Source organism: Panthera leo, chromosome D4 (assembly GCF_018350215.1).
Source record: "Panthera leo isolate Ple1 chromosome D4, P.leo_Ple1_pat1.1, whole genome shotgun sequence".
Lineage (NCBI taxonomy): Eukaryota > Metazoa > Chordata > Mammalia > Carnivora > Felidae > Panthera > Panthera leo.
The window spans coordinates 9,172,468-9,193,298 of record NC_056691.1 but is presented as its reverse complement, the minus strand read 5'-3'; the positions used below and the strand labels follow the sequence as shown (position 1 = coordinate 9,193,298).

The following is a 20,831-nucleotide window of genomic DNA, read 5'->3' as shown; positions in this document are numbered from 1 at the left end:
TAGGGTCCCGGTAGTACAGACGGGAAAGCAGTGCCCTCTGGTTTGCGGACGGGTTGGGAGAGACACTGGTTCCCACGTGAAGCCCCACGGCCACGGGAGCCAACGTCGTATGCTTGTGTATCCACGTGTAATGCGCACACGTATCAGCAGTACATGCAGGGTTTGCACACCAGCATTTACATGGCGGCACACAGGGCCTTTCTGGCTCACACATCATGCTCACGCGGCCCCCCGCCCGGTCACCTCTGGAGAGAGCTGTGCTTGCCCAGCGTCCCCTTGTATCCATATCCCTCCGCCACCCACGCTCTGCCTTCTCACGTTTCCTGTTCCTTGACGGATCAGTGTATGAAATAGATCTGAAATCGCGGACCCTCAGTGGATCCCTCTTTTGGGGGAGGGCAGCGGCTATATCCCTTTTGTCTTGGGGAAGCTGCACACTTCCAGCCGGCGATTCATACTTAGGCCTTAAACTATATAAAATGACATCATGGAAAATACCTTGGGGGATAGGTTAAGCATTTCAACAGAAACAGAACACCTTCTGCAAGCCATTGTACAATTAGTCCATTGTTCTGTACTTTAAAAACACACACACACACAAAATTTTCCAGCACTGGAAAAAAAAAAAAAAAGGCATTTGAAAAGGTGTATTGAAAAAGCCTTTGCTCAGCTTAAGTTTGAGAAAGAAATGCCAAGAATTCAAAACTCTTGTCAGGCTGTCTCACTTCCTTTTTCATTTACTTTTTTTTTTTAACCTTTAATTTAGGAAAAAATAAGTTACTGTAGTGATCCGTCAACATGTGGTTCTCCTACGTCCCTGTGTTCTCTAGGTCACACAAAGCCAGATGTCTTCCTGACATTCCCACCCAAGCTGGCCATCAGAACCCCTGGTACCAACAGGAATGGGAAAGGCTTTTAACTGAATGTACAATGTTCCCACCCTCTTTGGAAAAAAGAAAAAAAAATACATAGGGGAATTAAGTTCTGGGCAGTGAGGCACCAAGGGTTAGCTTGGCAGAGCGAGTATCTTCAGTTTTTATGGAAAATGGGTTCTTGATCTTGAAGTACGATTGGAGGCATGGAGCCTGGGAATTAGTAATCACGTGGCGGGTTGACCATGGTCTTTATGGGCACACAGGAAAGATGCTGTCCTGAATAGAAGAGTCAGGTCATCAATACAGAGCTGAGGAGGACTGACATGTTTGTATGATGATCCAACCAACATACCATTAGAGGTCTTTTTCAGTAGCTTCCAGATCTTCCATTTGCCCCAGTGCTCCCTTGTTCTTAGGCAGAGGGGAAAAAAGGAAATAGGACCAGAATATTGAGTGAGCGTTAACTTTTGAAACCATATCAACAGAAGAAATTTGTCTGATTTTTCAGAGTCTCAGAATTTTCAGCTCTCTCCTTTAGGAGCACAGATAATTCTGGACTTGTCTCATGACAGGGTCTAGAATTCCCACAACCCGACTAAAGACAGAGACATCAGACCAAGATTGTTTTGGCCATTTTGCCCCTGCTGGAAAGCCCTTTATCACATTCTTGGTGCAAACAGCTTATTTCTTATTTCACCAAGAGCCCCGCTGAAATCAAGGGTCTGTGCATCACAGGTGTACAAAGCAAAGATGTCCTTGTAATCCATCAATAGAAAAATGACACCATCTGTTGGCAATGTCGAAAATGACATCGTGAAGATGTCATTGAGGGTCAGGTGTTAAATCTGAGATTACAAGGAGTTCTGACTCTTTGTTGAGAAGACACGGATAGAAATAGAAAAACTGATAGCTAATAAATTGCCTTTCAGATACTTTTTTTCAAACAGGTAAAACGTTTGTGTGTATAAATCTCAGAATGGGAGGAAAAGAACAAACCAGGAATTGTGGCCCTATGTTGAAGGTGACCATAAATAAACTACTTTTTGTCATGTTTTGCTGGTATAATTTATGGAGATACAAATAGATTTATCAGCCTGGGGAAAGGGGGGTCAGGGCGGCTGTGGGGTGGGAGAAACTCCTTGGCTCTTCCCACGATAACCTAAAAATCTAATTCCCTGTTAAACTGCAGTCTTCTTCAACCTCCGGTGTGTGCCCCCTGATTTCCATATTCATGAGGCCCATGTATATATTTTAAAAAATAAAACAGAGACGACCCCCCCCCCCCCGCCACCGTATGATAGAAAAACTCGCCCATTCCTTTGACAGCGGATTTTCGGTTAATTTATGCAGGCCCCTTTGCACTTCAGCATTTTCCCCACTGGTTGCTAAGCAACCCTTTGAGTTACTGCGCATGCCTTTTTTATGATAACTGTCATTATGAATATTTTTTAATTATACAACTGGGAGTATGGATTAAAACAACATATTGTCACTCATTCTTAGCCACAGCATTCTCCCACACTCCTGGAATCCCCTTCCGAAATTTACATGGTAGTGATTTCTGTCTATTTATTTATTTATTTATTTTTGTATTTCTGCCTTCACAAAGGAAGTAGAGACTGCATCATAAGGGAATCAAGATTTTGTTGAAAAATGACCATACCATACCTCACAAGCTACCATCGATCTGGATAGGCCAAGCCAGATATTAGAATCTTGAACCTAAATTATGAATATCTTTGTTCCTTCACTCATGTCTGCTTCCAGTATTAAGTGATGTTAAAGCTTATAGTGCCTTATAAACCGTTTTTCAAAGTTGTAAATTAGTAAGCATTTGTTGCTATTAAATTTGCTTTCAAATAAAGCTACCATGAATTTGAGGGAGGGCCCTGCACCAATCCCAGAAACGCGAGGTATCCGCGCTTGCTAAATATGTTTGTTCTTTTCTGACCAAATGGCCATATGCACAGAAGTGCAGTTAGGCAAAATGAAGGGGTTCCTCTGGCAAATAATAATAAAGGTATGCGTGGTTCACAGTATGTAAAACACTGTAAAAGGAATAACACAGAAAAGAAAGCGACACAAAAGCTTTTCATTTGAGTTTCCAGAGTCATATTCTAACATACTATTTTCTGAATATACAGGGAGTTTGAAGACAAAGGAGTGTGGAAATAAAGCCATTGTAATTTTTTTTCTTGCCAACTCAATTATTATTCATTAAAAAATGGAGTGGTTGGTTGAATAGGACACTTTTAAATGTTTCTATCAAAACAGAGATCTGTTCACTCTGAAAGAGGAACTCACAGTGGACCTCGCATATCATGTGTGACAGAAGTGGGGATCTAATGGCATTTTAATGTGATTTCGGAGTTAGCACAAGGAGCATTAATCTCTAGTTGTGGGATTTTTCCTGGATTTAAGGGGCCCCTTGTCTATAATATGTGGGGTGCAGTTTTTTGTTTTGTTTTGTTTTTTGTTTTTTTTTGTTTTTGTTTTTTTGACATTTTCTGAAATAAAAGCTTTCCTTGGTAGTACGTGACCGGATATGGTTTTGTTTGTTTCCCCCCAACCTTACAGTTCAGGGCGGCAGCTCAGTGAAGTCTTCATTCAGTTACCTTCAAGGAAAGAGTTACCAGAATACTATGAATTAATTAGGAAGCCGGTGGATTTCAAAAAAATAAAGGTAGATATTTTGTTTACAAACTTTATAAAAAAAGAAAAAGGTAAATTCATTGAAATGATTACAGTCAGGGGTTGGCAGTGGCATCCTGTCTGACCACCGTGGACCCCCACCCCCCCCCCCCCCCAGGCCCCAACTCCTCCATCTAGGGCTCGTCCCTAGAACAGTTGGGATATATCCTTGGGCCTTGACATGTAGATGACTTCATCATGTCACGAGCCCATAGTGTATTCGGTTGCATTTTATTTCAGAAGTTTCAGACTCCTCCCCCCAATCTGGGGGGCTCCTTCCCCCTTGCAAGAAGGAATCCCCGTGGGAGGGTGGCCTCTGTGAACAGCGCCCCCTAGAGTTGTGTAGCCCCACATCCCTGGCAGGGCGGTTATGAAGACAAGGGAGGCAAATCAGGCTTTTTTGGACCAAGTAATGATTTTTGCATTTTTTTCCCCCTTCCTCGTCATTAACCTCAATTTTATCCAAAACCTGCATTAGGAGAGGATTCGTAATCACAAGTACCGGAGCCTGGGTGACCTGGAGAAAGATGTCATGCTTCTCTGTCACAACGCTCAGACGTTCAACTTGGAGGGATCTCAGGTATGTGTCTTTGGTTGCCTGAAAAACTTTCCACCTTCGATGTGCTTATGTGCTTTTAAGTGATCTGTTTCATTTTCTACTATTTGAACCACTGCTACTCCCCCCCCCCCCCGGGGGGGTGCAGAATCAAAAATGAGAAATAAAAGCCTATATCGTACGCGAGTATGTAAATAAATTGAGGCTTTGGCTCTTTCAAATTAAGGCCAGCCTCTGTATCATAGCTGTGCTATAGCTCCTATTTATGCTTTCCCTTCAAGGCTTGGCTTCTAATTGGGGTTGGAATTCAAGGAAATCACTTAGCATAATGCTTCAAGGCTAGAGGTATGGTTTTCTGCTTTTGTAGAGACTGTGCACTTGATTATACTTCACCTTCATTTTTCTGACCATAACCGTACGTCAGGAAATGAAAATACTTTGATTTAAAGCAAATGAACAAAAAAGGGTACACGTAGAAAAAAGAACCATTGCCTTTAATTGCTTACAGAACATGCTTATCAAACCAACTGCAGTGAAGAAGTCCCCTTTCTTACTGTTAGCAAGTCTTAAAGTATACGAGTCAGTGATACTCAGCTGATTAAAATAACTGGCGAGGGGATCCTCTCACGGGAATTATACCTCAATTCCGCTCCCCTTTTGTAAGCACCCCCTTTTCCCCCGTCTGTATTTCTGCTAATGCTCTTGTATCATGATGAAGAGAGGAGAGGTCAGTGTGCCTGCCAACTGGTACAGTGTTAAGCCACCATTCAGTTCCTTGAGCTTCTCTCCTGATCTTGTTTTTAAAATCTTTTATGTCCATTCCAATCATGAAACTGGAGAACAAGAGGACCCTCGCGTGGGCCTTTTATGCCTTTTAGGAAAAGACTGTGCGTTTCCAGGTTAACGGCGGTAAGTCATGGCCGACCTCAGCAGTAGTTCTTGAAAGCAGGCCTTCTGCAATCCAGACCCTCTTGAAAGAAAGCTCACATGGAAACCAGGGCAGAGAGGGTAATAAGCAAGAGTCGACAAGGATGTCTTCCTGTGAATGACCCCTTGCAGTCGCTGGATGGACCTTTGGGTTCGTCATACTGGACTTGGGCAGCGTGGTGCTGTGCCTCGGGGTCCTCCGGTCCCCCTCTGGTGCCACAGCCGCCCTGTCTCACACGTGAACTAAAGTCCTAAGTGGTCTCTTGGCCGGCTTCCTTCTCCGTCCATCCTGGAAACATGTGGCTCACTCTCTCACCAGCTCCTTTTCCTGCCCATCTACTTCCCACCATGTGCTATTAGATTCTAGAAGGAATTGAATCTCCATAGGCTGCTTCCCAAAGTCGTACCCTACCCTCACACTATAGCCTCTGTCTCTGCTGCTTTTCAGGCTAAGCAGTTAGTTCGTGGTCCAGTCACACCTGCCCCATGAACACACACCCGGATGCACGTGCTGCCGTAAGAAATAGGACAGGGAGAGAGAGCCCGTGTGCCCTTTATGTGGTCACAAGACCGCAACATCTTGCATAAGCAGTCCACCGTCACCACTAGGAAATTGACCTTGCTTGGTGCAATCCCACGTGTATCATATTCTTGCCTCCCCACCTTTCTCACTTGCTGTCTTTCCCTAAATAGCCCCCTCCCTTCTCAGCCCTGATGGAATCCTCCTCACCTGTGCATATCTAGCTGCATTCTGATTTCTGGCAAATTCTACCCCAGTGGCCCCACCTCAGAGCCTCTCCCCATCCTTTCTTCCCTTGTACTACCTCTGGGGCTCACTGTGGCTCTCCCAGTCACCTTAATGAGTGTTTGGCTTCTCACAAAAAAAGGATTATGTTCTAGATCTAGAGTCCAAGGCCATTGGCTTCCGTATTTTTTTTTTAATTTGGTAAAACACCTCAAATGTATCATTTTCACCATTTTTAAGTGTGCAGTTCAGTAGTGTTAAGGATGTTCTCATTGTTGTGCAACAGATTTCCAGAACTCTTTGGTGAAGCCGAAACCCCCTACCCATGAAACACCACCCTATTGACTGCTCCCCTGTCCCTGGGAACCTCTGTTCCACTTTGTGTTGCTACAAATTTGACTACTTGAGATGTGTCATATAAGTGAATCGGACGGTATTTGTCCTTTTCAGACTGGCTTATTTCACTCAGGGCTATGTTCTCAAGGCTCATCCAGGTTTTAGCATATGAAAGGATTTCCTTCCGTCTTAATGCTGAATAATACCCCATTTTCCTTCTGTACTGCATTTTATTTGTCCGTCAATCCACTGATGGACACCTGACTTGTTTCCACCTCCTGGCGGTTACGAATAAAGGTGCTGTAAACATGTGAGTACAAATCTCTCTTTAAGACTTTGCTCTCAATTCTTCTGGACATATACCCAGAGGTGGGATTGCTGGATCGTATGGTACTTGAATTTTTCATTTTTGGAGTAAAAGGACCATGTTTGAACTTCAGATCTCAGCAACTACCGCACAGGGCTGTGCTCAGGTCTGTGCATACACTGAAAGTGAGGTATTGATTGGAATAGTCATGGCCAGTACTGATAAGCCAATAATAAAGAACAACTTCCTCCATTTTGTTAGGGGATCTGCATTCTAGACAAGGTTGTGTTACCACAGCATTCGACAAAACACTTCAAGGAACAAATGGAAGTTTTGTAAGTGTTCTGTGTTGCCACAGTTGTGAGGATATCTTACGCAAGTCTACCCTTCCCTAAGTATGTATGCACACGTACGCACACAGTTTCAACCACAAGTGGACCCTTTTTCCGTAAGAATATGTGTGTCTATAGTAGAGTTCAGCGTTTTCCTGTTGGGTTTCCCACAGGCATAAAAGCTAACACTGATGTTTCTAATAGGATTCACGTACAGCAAAGCGGGTGTGTGCCTTGACGAAGAGACTGTGGCTGTGATACTGAGTCCTCAGCTTGTGTTTGTAACCGGTGCCCCTGTGACCCTTTAGATCTATGAAGACTCGATCGTCTTACAGTCTGTGTTTAAGAGCGCTCGGCAGAAAATTGCCAAAGAGGAAGAGAGTGAGGACGACAGCAACGAGGAGGAGGAGGAGGAAGATGAAGAGGAGTCCGAGTCAGAGGGTAAGCCCAGGCATGTGTTTCTTCCATTTTTGTGCCTCTTGCCACCTGCAGAGACATTTCCACAGATGCTAACAAAACAGATGTTCAAGTCCGCCATTCTGTGGTCTCTTGTGTCCTTGCTGGGCAACCTCAGGCAGTGTACTTAACCCTGATCAAGGTCAGTGTTCTTCCCTACAAAACCGAGGTATGAGAAACATCCCAATGCATGCAGAGAGCCTAGCATATAGCCGGGCTCATAGCAAACACTCGCTGAATGTTGTCTTGGAAAATTAGTGTAATACACATTTTCTACCAACATAGCTGTTAATGACACCTGTCTGTTATGGAACACAGAGGCTCCCTAGCCCGGAAGGACTGATGGAGCATTGATTTCTAGGCATCCCCACTCCCCCTCGAGTTTCTGATTCTGTAACCTGTGTGTTGGGCTCAAGAGAGAACATTTCTGACACTTTCCTGGGAAATCCTGATGCTGTGGGGGCTCAGGAACACACTGTGAGAATCCTTGTCTTAGAAAATAATTGTCAAAGTGAGTTGGAAATGGGGTCCATTTTATCCGTCATGGATCCAGTATTGATCTGCCTTTAAAATTTTGATATTTTGTTCATCATGGATTTTTTTGGCATTAGCCTCAAGTATTTCAAACACTGCATTAGTATGTTTATCTCAATTACTTAGTTTCAGTGCCTTTGGAAATTTTTTTAAGTTTTGAAATTTAACTCCAGAAAAGTTAATACAGTGTTCTGTGAGTTTCGGGTATACAATACAGGGATTCAATAATTCTCTACCTTTTTCAGTCCTCTTCATGATAAGTGTGTGCTTTAATCCCCATCATCTATTTCCCTATCTGCTGCCCCCCACCACATCCCCTCTGGGGGATCAGTTTGTTCTCTGTAGTTAAGAGTCTGTTTCTTGGTTTGTCTTTTTCCTTTATTTTTGTGTTTGTTTGTTTCTTAAATTCCGCATATGAATGACATCATATGGTATTTGTCTTTCTCTGACTTAATTTAGCCTAATACTCTCTAGCTCCATCCATGTCATAGCAAATGACATTTATTTTTTATGGCTGAGTAATATTCCTGTGTGTGTGTATCACATCTTCTTTATCCATTCAGAAATTTTGCACCCAAGGCAAATACCTCTTTTGTGGAAGCTTCCTCCCAGGTGCCTTCAAAAGTCTAAATTGATTACCTAAGTATGTTCTCACCCCTACCTCCTCCTCTCCAAGTAATTAATCTCTGCCATATACGGTCTTCTGTGTAAAACAGTACAGGTATACTTCGGAAGTTTTTTTTATTAGATTTATTCTTCATTACAAACTCAGTACAGACAACTTGGAAAATATTTTTTTAAGAAAGGAAAATGTGTAATACCGCTACCCCATATACATTTAACATTTGGAGAATGGGCCTTTCAGTTTTTTTTCTACATATATTTTCTTTAGAAAAGCACAGCACACTGTTTTGTAGCATAATTTTTCTGTATTATGAACATTTCCCAGTAGCAGTGAGTGTCTTAATAACAGCAATATCTATTAACATTCATTAATGAGGCGAACAAAATATATCGATATCACTTCTAAATAACACTGTCGTGAACGTTTTAACCCAAAAATCACTGCAAACATTCTTCAAACCTCTGATTCATGCCTATTGCCCCACAGAATGGGGCACCTGTCTTTGCCAGCGTTGTGTCCCCACACCCCTGTGTCCCCACATCCCTTCTCCATGACATTCTCTTCAGTGATTCTGCCTCCTACTCATTTTACATTTTTCAATTGCATGTGGTTATTCCCCAGTTCTGAGATCCCAGTGTTTGATGATGTAGGTCTACGTAACTTACCTGAGCTAGATCTTTCCCGATTTTAGAGCCACATTTCTAATCTGTTTTCAAATATCTGCCCTCTTAGCCTCATCCGTTGAGGTTCTCAGAGCTCTCTGGAGACTTGATGTATTATCTTTCTATGGCTGCTTTTACAAATCACCAAAATGGAGTGGCTTAACACAACGCGTAATTAGGACCTCACAATTCTAGAGGTCACAGTGTGCTGTGGGTCTCTCTGGACCAAAATCAGGGTGTTCATGGGCTGCGTTCCTCACTGGAGGCCAGAACCCATTTCATGTGCATCCTTCTCATGCTGTGTCTTTTCGACCTCTTTTCTGCCTCTTCTTGTACTTTTTTTTTTTAACTGAGATATAATGACATGTTAGTTTCAAGTGTACAATGTAAGGATTCCATATTTGTATATATTGTAAAACGATCACCACACTAAGTCTGGTTAATATCCATCACCACAGGGGCGCCTGGGTGGCTCAGTCAGTTAAGCTTCCAGCTCTTGGTTTCAGCTCAGGTCATGATCTCCCTGTTCATGGGTTCGAGCCCTGCACCGGGCTCTGAGCTGACAGCACGGACTCTGCTTGGGATTCTCTGTCTCCCTTCCTCTCTGCCCCTCCCTGACTTGCTTTCTCTGTCTCTCAAATTTTAAAAACTTAAAAAAAAAAATAGATCCATCACCACAAATAGTTACAAATGTTTCCTTTTGCTGAGAACATACAAGATCTACTTTCTTAGCAAATGTCACATACATAGTATTATCAATTACAGTCACCATTCTATACTCCTGACTTAACTTGTTTCAAACCTGGAAGTTGTACCTTTCAACCTCTTTCAGTCACCCTCCAGCCCCTACCTCTGGCAACCAGCCTCGGGGAGTGTTTTGGTTTTCTTTTTAGGAATTTACATTTAAGTAAGATCATAGAGCATTTATCTTCCTTATTTTACTTAGTATAATGCCCTCTGGGTCCATCCATGTTGTGACAAATGGAAAAATTTTTATGGCTGAATAATAGCCATAGTATATTTTACTATGTATAGTAGTAAATACATTTTACTTAGTATAATGCCCTCTGGGTCCATCCATGTTGTGACAAATGGAAAAATTTTTATGGCTGAATAATAGTTCACTACACACACACACACACACACACACATTTCCTTTATTCACCCATCAGTGGACACTTAGGTTATTTCAAATCCTGACTATGAGTCATGCCACAGTGAACATGGGGGTTCACACATCTTTTCGATTTAGTGTCATTTTCTTCATGTAAACTCCACAGGTGGGATTGCCAAATAATAAGGTCTGTTTTTAGTTTGTGAGGAACCCCTATACAGTTTTCCATAGTGACTACACAAATTTACATTCTTACCATCAGGGTACGAGGGTCCCCTTTTCTCTGCATCCTCGCCAACGCTTTTTACTTCTGGTCTTTGGGATAGCAGCCCTTTTAAGAGGTGTGAGGTGATAGGTCTTTGCGGTTTTGATCCACATTTCCTTGGTGATGAGTGATATTGAGCACCTCTTCATGTACTTCTTGGCCATCTGTATATGTCTTTGAGAAAATGTCTGTTCAAATGATTTACCCATTTTTTTAATTGGATTGTTTTGCTATTGAGTTGTAGAAGATCTTTCATATTCTGAATATGAACTCCTGAAGGGATAAGATTTGCACACACTTTCTCCCATTCACTAGGCCCCTTTTTCATTTTGCGGATAGTTTCTTTTGCTGTGCAGAAGCTTTTTCATCTGATGTAGCCACACGTGTTTATTTTTGCTTTTGTTGGCAATGAGTTCTCGGACCTAACACCATAAAGTCAAGACAAATGTCAAGGAGCTTCCTGCCTATGTTTTCTTCCAGGAGTTTGGTGGTTTCAGGTCTTATGCTTTCAAGTCTTTTACCTTCATTGAGATAATTCTTGTTATGTGATATTTGTATGGTGTGAGATAGTGATCCCGTTTCATTTTTCTGCATGTGGCTGTCTGGTTTTCCCAACACCGTTACTGAAGAGACTGGCCCTTCACTGTTGTACCTTCTTGGCTCCTTTGTTGTAAAGTGACCATGTGTGTGCTTCACTTCTGGGTTCTCTATGCTGTTCCATTGATCTATATGTCTGTTTTTAATGCCAATACCATACTGTTTTGATTGCTGTAGCTCTGTAATATAGTTTGAAATCAAGGAGTGTGATATCTCCAGCTTTGTTTGTTTTCTCAAGATTGCTTGGGCTACTCTGGATTGTTTGAGGCATCACACAAATTTTAGGGGGATGTTTGTTCTATTTCTGTGAAAAATGCCATTGGAATTTTATACATCGCACTGAATCTACAGGTTGCTTTGGGTAGTATGGGCATCTTAACAGTGTTATTCCAGTTGATAGCACAAATATGTTTCCACTTGTTTCATTAATATTGGATAGTTTTCAGTTTACGTGTCTTTCACCTCCTCGGTTAAATTTGTTCCTAGGAACTTTTTTTTTTTCCCCAAGGCAACTGTAAATGGAATAGTTTTAATTTCTTTCTGAAAGCTCATCACTAGTGTTTAGAAATACAAAAGATTTTGCTATATTGATTTTGTATCCTTCCATTTAATTCTTTGATTAGCTCTAACATATTTGAAGTCTTTAGCTTTTCTATATACATTATCTTCTGCAATTAGTGATAGTTTCAATTCTTTCTTTCCAACTTGGGTGCCTTTTCTTTTTCTTGCCTAACTGCTCTGGATAGGACTTCGGGTACTGTGTTGAATAAAAGTGGCAAGAGTGGGCGTCCTTGTTTTTGTTTCTGATCTTACAGGAAAAGCTTCCAGCTTTTCTCCATTGAGTGTATTAGCTGTGGGCTTATATATAGCCTTTATTATGTTGACGTTTGTTCCTTCGATATGCACTTTGTCAAGAGTTTCTGTCATAAGTGGATGTTGCATTTTTTCAGATGCTTTTTCTACATCTATTGAGATGATCGTGACTTTTATCCTTTGTTTTGTTAAGGTGGTATATCATGTTTATTGATTTGTGATTTGAACTATCATTACATGCCCAGAATAAATGCCTCTTGAGTGTGGGGTAGAATCCTTTTAATGTATTGTTGAACTTGTACTGCTAATATTTTGTTGAGGATTTTTGCATCTATATTCATCACAGATAGTGGCCTATAAAATTCTTTCCTTATGGCATCCTGGTCTGGTTTTGGTGTCTGGGTAATGGACTCAGAAAATGAGTTTGGAAGAGTTTGAGAGGATTGGTATTCATTCTTCTTTGAATGTTTGGTAGAATTCACCAGTGAAGCTGTCTGGACCCAGACTTCTATTAGTTGTGACGTGTGTGATTACTGATTTCCTTACTAATTAATTAATGATTAGTGATCTCCTTACTAATAATAGATCTGTTCATATTGTCTTATCTTTTTATGATTTGGTCTTGATAGGTTTTATATTTCTAGGAATTTATCCATTTCTTCTAGGTTGCCAAATTTGTTGGCATATAATTATTCACAATGGTCTCTTGTGATCCTTTGTATTTCAGTGGTATCAGCTGTAACTTGTCTTTGATTGATTCGGACACCTCTTTTTTTCTTAGTGAGTGTGGCTAAAGATTTGTCCATTTTGTTTATTTACAAGGAACCAGCTTTTGTTTCAATGTTATTTTCTATTGCCTTTTTACCCTCTATTTATTTCTGCTCTGATCTTTATTATCTCCTTTCTACTAACTTTGGAATTGTTTGTTCTTTTTCTAGTTGCTTGAGCTATAAAAGTAGGTTGAGATTTTTCTTCTTTCTTGATGCTTCATTCATTGTCATGAACGTCCCTCTAAGAACTGCTTCTGCTGCAGGAGTTTTGGTATGCTGTGTTTTTATTTTCATTTGTCTCAAGTTATTTTTTAATTTCTCCTTTGAGTTCTTTGTTGACCCATGGGCTGTTCACTACCATTGTTTAAGCTCCACATGTGAATAATTGATTTCTCTTTTCATACCACTGTGGTCAGAAAAGATGCTTTGATATTTCAGTCTTCTTAAGTTCATTATTTTTGAGAGAGGCAGGGGGAGACAGAGAGGGAGACACAGAATCCGAAGCAGGCTCCGAGCTGTCAGCACAGAACCAGGTGTGGGGCTCAAACCCACAAACCGTGAGATCGTGACCTGAGCCAGAGTTGGACATTTAACTGACTGAGCTTGATCTATCTTTCCATTATTTGTGACATCTTTAGTTTAGTCATCACCATCTTACAATTTGCAGAGTACAAGTCTTTCATCTCTTTGGTTAAATTCACCCCTAGGTATTTCATTTTTTTGATGCAGTTGGAGGGAGCGTTGTTTCCCAAATTTCTCTGATAGCTATTAGTATATAGAAACACAAATGATTTCTGTATGTTCATTTTGTATCCTACTACATTGCCAAATTCATTTTTTTTGTTCCAGTAACAGGGTTTTGTTTTTTTTCGAACTTTTATTTAAATTCTAGTTAGTGTGTAGTGTAATATTGGTTTCAGGAGTAGAATTTAGTGATTCATCAGTCACATAGAACACACAGTGCTCATCATAATCAGTGTCCTTCTTAATACCTGTCACCCATTTAGCCCACCCCCCACCCACGTCCCTCCATCAACCCTCCGTTTGTTCTGTATATTATGGTTTGCTTCCCTCTCTTTTTTCCTTTCCCATACGTTCATCCGTTTTGTTTCGTAAAATTCCACACATTCTAATAGTGTTTTGGTGGAGTGTTTAGGCTTTTCGGGATTTAGTATCGTGTCCTCTGTCCGTAGTGACAGTTTTACTTTTTCCTTTCCAACTTGGACACCTTCTATTTCTTCAATACCTGCTCTGGCCAGGACTTCCACTACTACGTTGAATAAAAGTGGCAAGAGTAGGCGTCGTAGTCTTTTTCCTCCTCTTAGGGGAAGAGCTCTCAGTGTTTCACCACTGAGTATGTTGTTAGCTGCGGGTTTTTTGTATATGGGGTCTTTTATGTTGAGCTATGTTCCCTCTATACTTACTTTGTCAAGAATCTTTACCAGAACTGGCTGTTGAATTTTGTCAGGTGTGTTTTTGGCATCTTATTGAGATGGAATTTTTATCCTTCATTTTGTTAATAGGGCATATTACATTGTTTTGTGGATTTGAAGCCTCCTGCCTCCCTCGAGTAGATCCTACCTGATTGTGGCATGTGATCTTTTCATGCATTGTTGAATTCAGTTTGCTAGTATTTTGCTGAGAATTTTTGCATCGGTGTCCTTCATGTATATTGACCTTTTGGTATCAGGGTAATTAATGCTGGCCTTGTAAAATGAGTTTGAAAGCATTCCTTCTTCAATTGCTGGAATAAGTGGAGAAAGGATAGGTTATAACTGTTAATTGTTTGGTAGAATTCACCTGTGAAGCTTTCTGGTTCTAGATTTTGTTTTATGGTTTTTTTAAATTTTTTTTTTTAACGTTTATTTATTTTTGAGACAGAGAGAGACAGAGCATGAACAGGGGAGGGTCAGAGAGAGGGAGACACAGAATCTGAAACAGGCTCCAGGCTCTGAGCTGTCAGCACAGAGCCCGACGCAGGGCTTGAACTCACGGACCGCGAGATCATGAACTGAGCCGAAGTCGGCTGCTTAACTGACTGAGCCACCCAGGCGCCCGTTTTACGGTTTTTTAAATTACTGATTCAATTTTATTGTATTTGCTGTATTCAGATTTTTTTGTTTCTTCATAACTGAGGCTTCTTAGAAGGTAGTTTCTAGAAATTGATCTGTTTTTCTATTTTCCAATTTGTTGGCATATAATTGTTCATGGTAGTCACTAATTATGCTTTGTGTTTCTGATTTTAAGCCCTCTTTTTCTCTTAATGAGTCTTGGCTAGAGGTTTATTAATTTTAGTTACCATTTCAAACTTCTAGTTCATTGATGTTTTCTATTGTTTTTTTAGTCTCAATTTCATTTATTTCCTCTCTGATCCGTATTATTTCCTTTCTTCCATTAACTTTGGGCTTTCTTTTTATAGTTCTTATAGATGTAAAATCAATAGTTTATTTGGGATTTTTGTTTCTTGAGGTAGGCTTGTATTGCTATGAACTTCCCTGGTTTTGTTGCATACACAGACTTAGGACTACTGTTTCCATTTTCATTCGTGCAAGAGACTTTCACTTACTTTTTGATTTCTTTGTTGACCCATTGGTTGTTGAGTAGGATGTTGTGTGGTATCCGTGTATTTTTTTTTTTCCAATTTCCTTCTTGTGAGTGATTTCCAGTTTCATACTGTAGTAAAAAAAAAAAAAAAAAAAAGCTTTACACGATTTCATTCTTCTTACGTGTATTGACAATTGTTCTGTGGCCCACCATGTTATCAGTACTGGATAATGTTGTATGTGCCTTTGGGAAGAATGTATCTTCTGCAGTGTTTGGTTGGAATGTTCTCTCTACATGTATGAATTCCATCTGATCTCATGTGTCATTTCAATCCATCAACTGATTTAAGCGAGATGATACACTCCTCTACTTTCATTATATTGCTGACATTTTCTTTCTTTATATCCTTTAATATTTGCTTCATGTCCTTAGGTGTTCCTATGTTGGGTACATATATATTTATCAATATTATATCTGCTTCTTGGATTGACCTTTTTTATCATGATGTAAAGCCTCTCCTTTTCCCTTAGTACAGTCTTTGTTTTAAAGTCTGTTTTGTCTGATATAACTTTTGTTGCTACAGGTTTCGATTTGTGTGGAATATATTTATTTCCCATTCAGTTCCCTTTCAGTCTGTGTGTCTTCAGATGTCAAGTGAGTATCTTCTAGGCAGGTCTTGCTTTTTCATATCCACTCATTCAGCCTATTTGGACTGGCATATTTAGCCCACTTGTATTTTAAACAATTAATAATAGCTGTGTGCTCACTGCCATTTTGTTCATTGCTTGCTGGAATTTTTATGGTTCCTTTCTTCTTTTGCTCCTTCCTCTGTGGTTGCATGACTGGGGTTAGTGGTATCCTTAGACTTCTTTATTTTTTGTGTATTTACTGGAGGTTTTAGCTTTGTGTTACCAGGAGGCTTACATACAACAGTTTATATTTATTCAGTCCACTTTAAGTTGATAAAAACTTAGGTTTTAACATATTCTAAAGCTCTACAGTTTTATTGTCCCCACCCCCTCCACGTTTTAGGTTTTTAAAGTCACATGCTACATCTCTTTATTATTGTAGTTATAGTTATTTTTACAACTTTTGTCTTCAACCTTCATATTAACTTTACAAGTGATCCGTTCACTACTATTTTTTTCATAGGAGTTGCTCCTAACTTGCACCCTTTGTTTTTAGCTTGAAAAGTCCCTCTTATACTTCTTGAGGTTGATGAACTTTAGCTTTTGCTTGTCTGCAAAACATTTTTCTCTCCAGTTCTGAATGATAAATTTGCCAGGTAGAATGTTCTTGGTTGGCCTTTTTTTTTTTTTTTTTCTTTGAGCACTTTGCATACATCTGTTACTCCCTTCTGGCATAGAAAGTTTCTGCTGAAAAATCTGATCGTCTTCTGGGGTTTCCCTTGTACTTGTCCAGCTGGTCCAGTTCTGTTTTATTCTGTCTTCTGTGGATCTCTCCTCATGAAGTTTTCAGCTCAGCTACTGCATTCTTAAGCTCTGGGACTTTGTTTATTTAGAGAAAGTGAGCAGGGGAGGGGCAGAAGGAGAGAGAAGGTTAAGCAGGCTCCGTGCCCAGGATGGAGCCCAGCTCAGGGCTTGATCTCACGAGATCCATGAGATCATGAGATCATGACCTGATCTGACATCATGACCATGAGATCATGACCTGAGCTGAAATGAAGAGTTGGATGCTGAACTGACTGAGCCACCTGGGCGGCCCAGCTCTGATTGTTACTGGGTACTTGTTTCTATTTTCTGTCTCCTTGTGGAAGTCCTGTGTTAATCCATTCTCCTACCCAGTTCTGTGAGCACTTTTATGGCCATTATTTTAAACTCCTAACCAGAAAAAGCCCCTAAGAAAATAGAGCTAAGTGATATACCTAAATGTGTACCTTCGTCTTTCATTGAGAACATTATACCTCTGTCTCTTCACCTCCCTGGAGTCTGTGTTGGTTTTGATGCACTCGTTAAACCATGGCTTCTCTCGGTCTTAAAAGCTTAACCGCTTGTTGAAGACGAAACTTACTGAACCCTGCTCTACCTCTTGGTGGTCTCTCACACCTTTGTGATACTCTAAGCAGCCTGTTTTATTTTCAGCAGCTCCCAGTGGTTAAGGTTGGGCCAAGAACCAGTCATGGTCTGAAAGGGGAGGATCTCCGTGAGCATGGCAGTTCAGGCTGCTTAGATACTTTTAAAGTGAGCCAACATCTATAGTGCTGCTGGGTCATAAGCATAAGCTGCAGGCCACGGGAGCCAGATGTCCCGGGGCTGGCAGACATAAAAACCATGGCCCTACATGTAGAAATGGCCCTTTGGGATCTCCTGACTCTCTCTGGAGTGTGGCAGAGGAAGAGCTCAAAGGTAAGGCCTGCCCTGCTAGGTCTTGCAAAAGGATTCCTGCCTGTCTTTAGATAGACGTATGTTTCATTAGAAGATTTTCCCCTCACACTGCATGTGTGAAACCAAGTTAATGGGTCTCTTTCACTAAAAGATTGGGGTTCTTGGACTCTTGCCTTTTGCTTTGCCCTGGGGTGGGGGGGGGGGGTAGCTGCCAACATTGGGCACCAGAGGAGGGTACCAGCTCCTGTCCAGGAGATACACTGGGGAGGTAGAGGGAAAGTGCATGATGCCTCCACCCCAGGGAGCACCCCAACAGGCCTTTATAGAAGTGCGTCAGATGAGGCTCCTGCTGCTCAGGCTGAGCTTTTAATAAAACAAGTAAGCCTTTTTCACTTAAAGTCTGGGTGCCTCTCAATCACTGCCTCTGTACTGGGTCCTGGGCCAAGACACCCCATTTTGCAGCTCACTAGAGCCTTGTGGGGGTTCTTGGATGTGAGACTCGTTAGTTTTCCAAGTTAGATGTTTTAGGGACTCCTCTCTGGGCTGCAGGTCTTAAAACTTGGGGTGCCCGATGTGGGACTCAAACCCTTCACTCCTCAGGGAGCATCTCCAGGTTTTGCATTAACCTCCTGAACTGGAAGCACCACCCCAGGGGTGGGGTTTATGGTGAGAATGTGCTTCAGCCTCTCCTCTTGATGTGATGTTTTTTCCTCATTTGCCTAATGTGTAGAAGTCACTTAGCTAGTTTGGGGTCGGTGTTTTGTTTTTTTTTTTCCTCCTGCGGAAATTGTTCTGTATATAGTTGTAGAATCAATGTGTCCTCAGCAGGTAAGTTCGGGACTTCCTCTTCTTCTGTTAAGGACTCAGGGCTCCCCTGGTTAATCCAGGCTTATCTCCCCTTCTGAAGGGCAGCTGATTAGCAACAATAATCCCTTTTGCCAAGTAATGTAACATTTTGGGGATTAGGACAGGGACATCTCCAAGGGGCTGTTATTCTGCCTGATAAAGGACAGTTTTCATGGGTACATAATGGTGGGATCATAAAGCCATAGGATGCTGTTTGTAGTGCCTACCTGATAGGTCCCATCTTTTAGTCGAGTTTTGCATGACGGCTTTTTGGAAGTAACACGTTCACTGACACACAAAATCAGGTAGCTTTCGAGTATCTCCCACTCCGAGGTGTATTTAAATTATCTTCTTAAAGAAGTACTTTCTTACCTTTACTGCCAGCCTTCTGCCCTTTCACACCTCGCGTGGATTTTCTGTACTGCAAATGTCAGGAAATGCTCCACCTGTGTAGATAAAGATATTTCATGTCTTCTTTTCGTTTAGCACGTTTTTAGAGGTGGCATGCCCAAGTGCCTCAGTCGGCGAAGCATCCGACTTCGGCTCAGGTCATGATCTCGGGGTTCGTGGGTTCGAGCCCCACATTGGGCTCTGTGCTGACAGCTTGGAGCCTGCTTTGGATTCTACGTCTGCCTCTCTCTCTCTCAAAAATAAACATTAAAATTTTACAAATTTTTTAGAGGGTTTTTAGAGGCCTTGCTTCACATCCTTATGCATTTCTATTAATAGGTCAGCCTTTGCACCCCAGCTTTTCCCCTTTTCCTAAATTACTCCACACACAATAACAGGGCCGTACCTGATAGCTCATGATGCAGCAGACATTTGGGCACAAGGAAGGGAAGCCTTGACTAGAATACTATTTTGTGTACTCGCATTTGCCCACCTTTGCTGCATTCGGGTTGGGTGGAGAACATACTTGGGAACTACAGTTCGGAACAGCTCCAGTCTCCTCTTTGTGGATACCCTGTGCTCTCATGGAAGATTTCATTTGTGTCAATGTTTTGGTGGGTCCCTCCTCTTCACAAAGGAAGTCTGAAAAATTCTCATCATGGTTCAGTCAGTTAAGTGTCCGACTCTTTAAATAAACTTTAAAAAGAAAAACTCTCATCTCTAAGCTTCCTTCTAGAACTGTAATTCCCTCCATGACAATATCCATTTCCATGTGCCTTGAGACCCAGTAAACATGATATTCCAGTCTAACCGGTTTGAATGAGGGCTACACATCCTTAGTGACTTCATCATCGAATCCTAAACATGGTATTCCACGGACATCTGTCCTGGCCCAGTGCCATGGGACGGATCTTCCTTGTACATCGGAATACGCACCTGCCTCTGTGGTATTTATTGCACGTTGAATCCTCCCTTGTGTTCTTATTCCTGTCCTCAGAATAGCTTTGAAAGGGAAGAGGGATGCCAGTTTTTGAAGGTTCATTGAGCAGAATACTGGTAGAAATTTACCATGTGGATACATGTTCACCATATCTCTCCTCAGTTCTGCCAAACCTGTCAACAAATATTCTAAATTTGAAAAAAAAAAAAAAAAAAAAAAAAAACAACACAAACCTGGGAACTTCAGCACCCACCACTAAAGGGTTAAAGAATTTTTCATGCACCCTTGAAGTAGAACATTTACAGGCTTTAGAAAGAATTAGGTGGGCAGCAGAGGGTGGGTGGGGTGGTGTGCCTGGGTAGCTCAGTCAGTTTTTAAATGTCCAAGTTTAGCTCAGGTCATGATCTTGAGGTTTTTGAGTTCCAGCCCTGCATCAGGCTCTGTGATGGTAGCTCGGAGCCTGGAGCCTGCTTCAGATTCTGTGTCTCCCTCTCTCTCTCTCTCAAAAATGAAAAATACTTAGATTTACACCAATATGTATATGAATGGGTAGAAATGTCCCACATATATGAGAATACAGGCAAGCTGTCACATTTGAGCATGCATAAAAAAGTGTGTGTGTGCGTGCGCATGCTTGACATCTTTATGTAATTATAAAATGTAAACTGTTTTTTTCTGGAAATAATCACCAGAAAGAGAACAACAAGGAATTACTAGAGATGGCGGGAAAGGAAGCATACAATCATTTAACTTTGCATTTTCTACCTTCCTGTGCTGTTAATATTATTCAACTATGTGAATTTTCTTTTTAAGTCAACTAGAGTGATCTCCATAGTAACACGGGCCTTCAAAAAATTTTTTTAAAAGCCTTACACTTATTTGTACTTTTTCCTGAAAAACCCCCCAGGAGTAGGGAAGACAGCTCTGTTTATCCTGCTGAGGGAGATCCCTGTCTGGCCAGTTAAGAGAACAGCCAAAGAACCCAGCCTTCTGTAAGACCTCATTCCTCATGCTGCCTGCGTAGGGCGATGATGTTAATTTATCCTCCTAACCAAGAAAAGTCTCTGAGTGGAAGGGGGTGCTAACAGGACCATGGAGAACAAGCCTGAATTGAGAGGGTTCTGGATACTCCGCGACCTTCTGATTTGTCACCTGCAGCTT

At 41.3% G+C, this 20,831-nt stretch overlaps 1 protein-coding gene across 4 annotated transcripts in view; it reads left to right on the top strand.

Moving 5' to 3' along the window:
- The window catches only part of SMARCA2 (SWI/SNF related, matrix associated, actin dependent regulator of chromatin, subfamily a, member 2), a 180,653-nt gene that overhangs the window by 157,558 nt on the left and 2,264 nt on the right, over nt 1–20,831 (top strand). For all 4 annotated transcript variants that reach the window (XM_042912649.1, XM_042912646.1, XM_042912647.1 and 1 more), the window contains 3 exons: nt 3,453–3,558; nt 4,045–4,146; nt 7,078–7,210. In XM_042912649.1, coding sequence (XP_042768583.1) covers nt 3,453–3,558; nt 4,045–4,146; nt 7,078–7,210 — 341 coding nt within the window. The remainder of the gene's footprint in view (nt 1–3,452; nt 3,559–4,044; nt 4,147–7,077; nt 7,211–20,831) is intronic.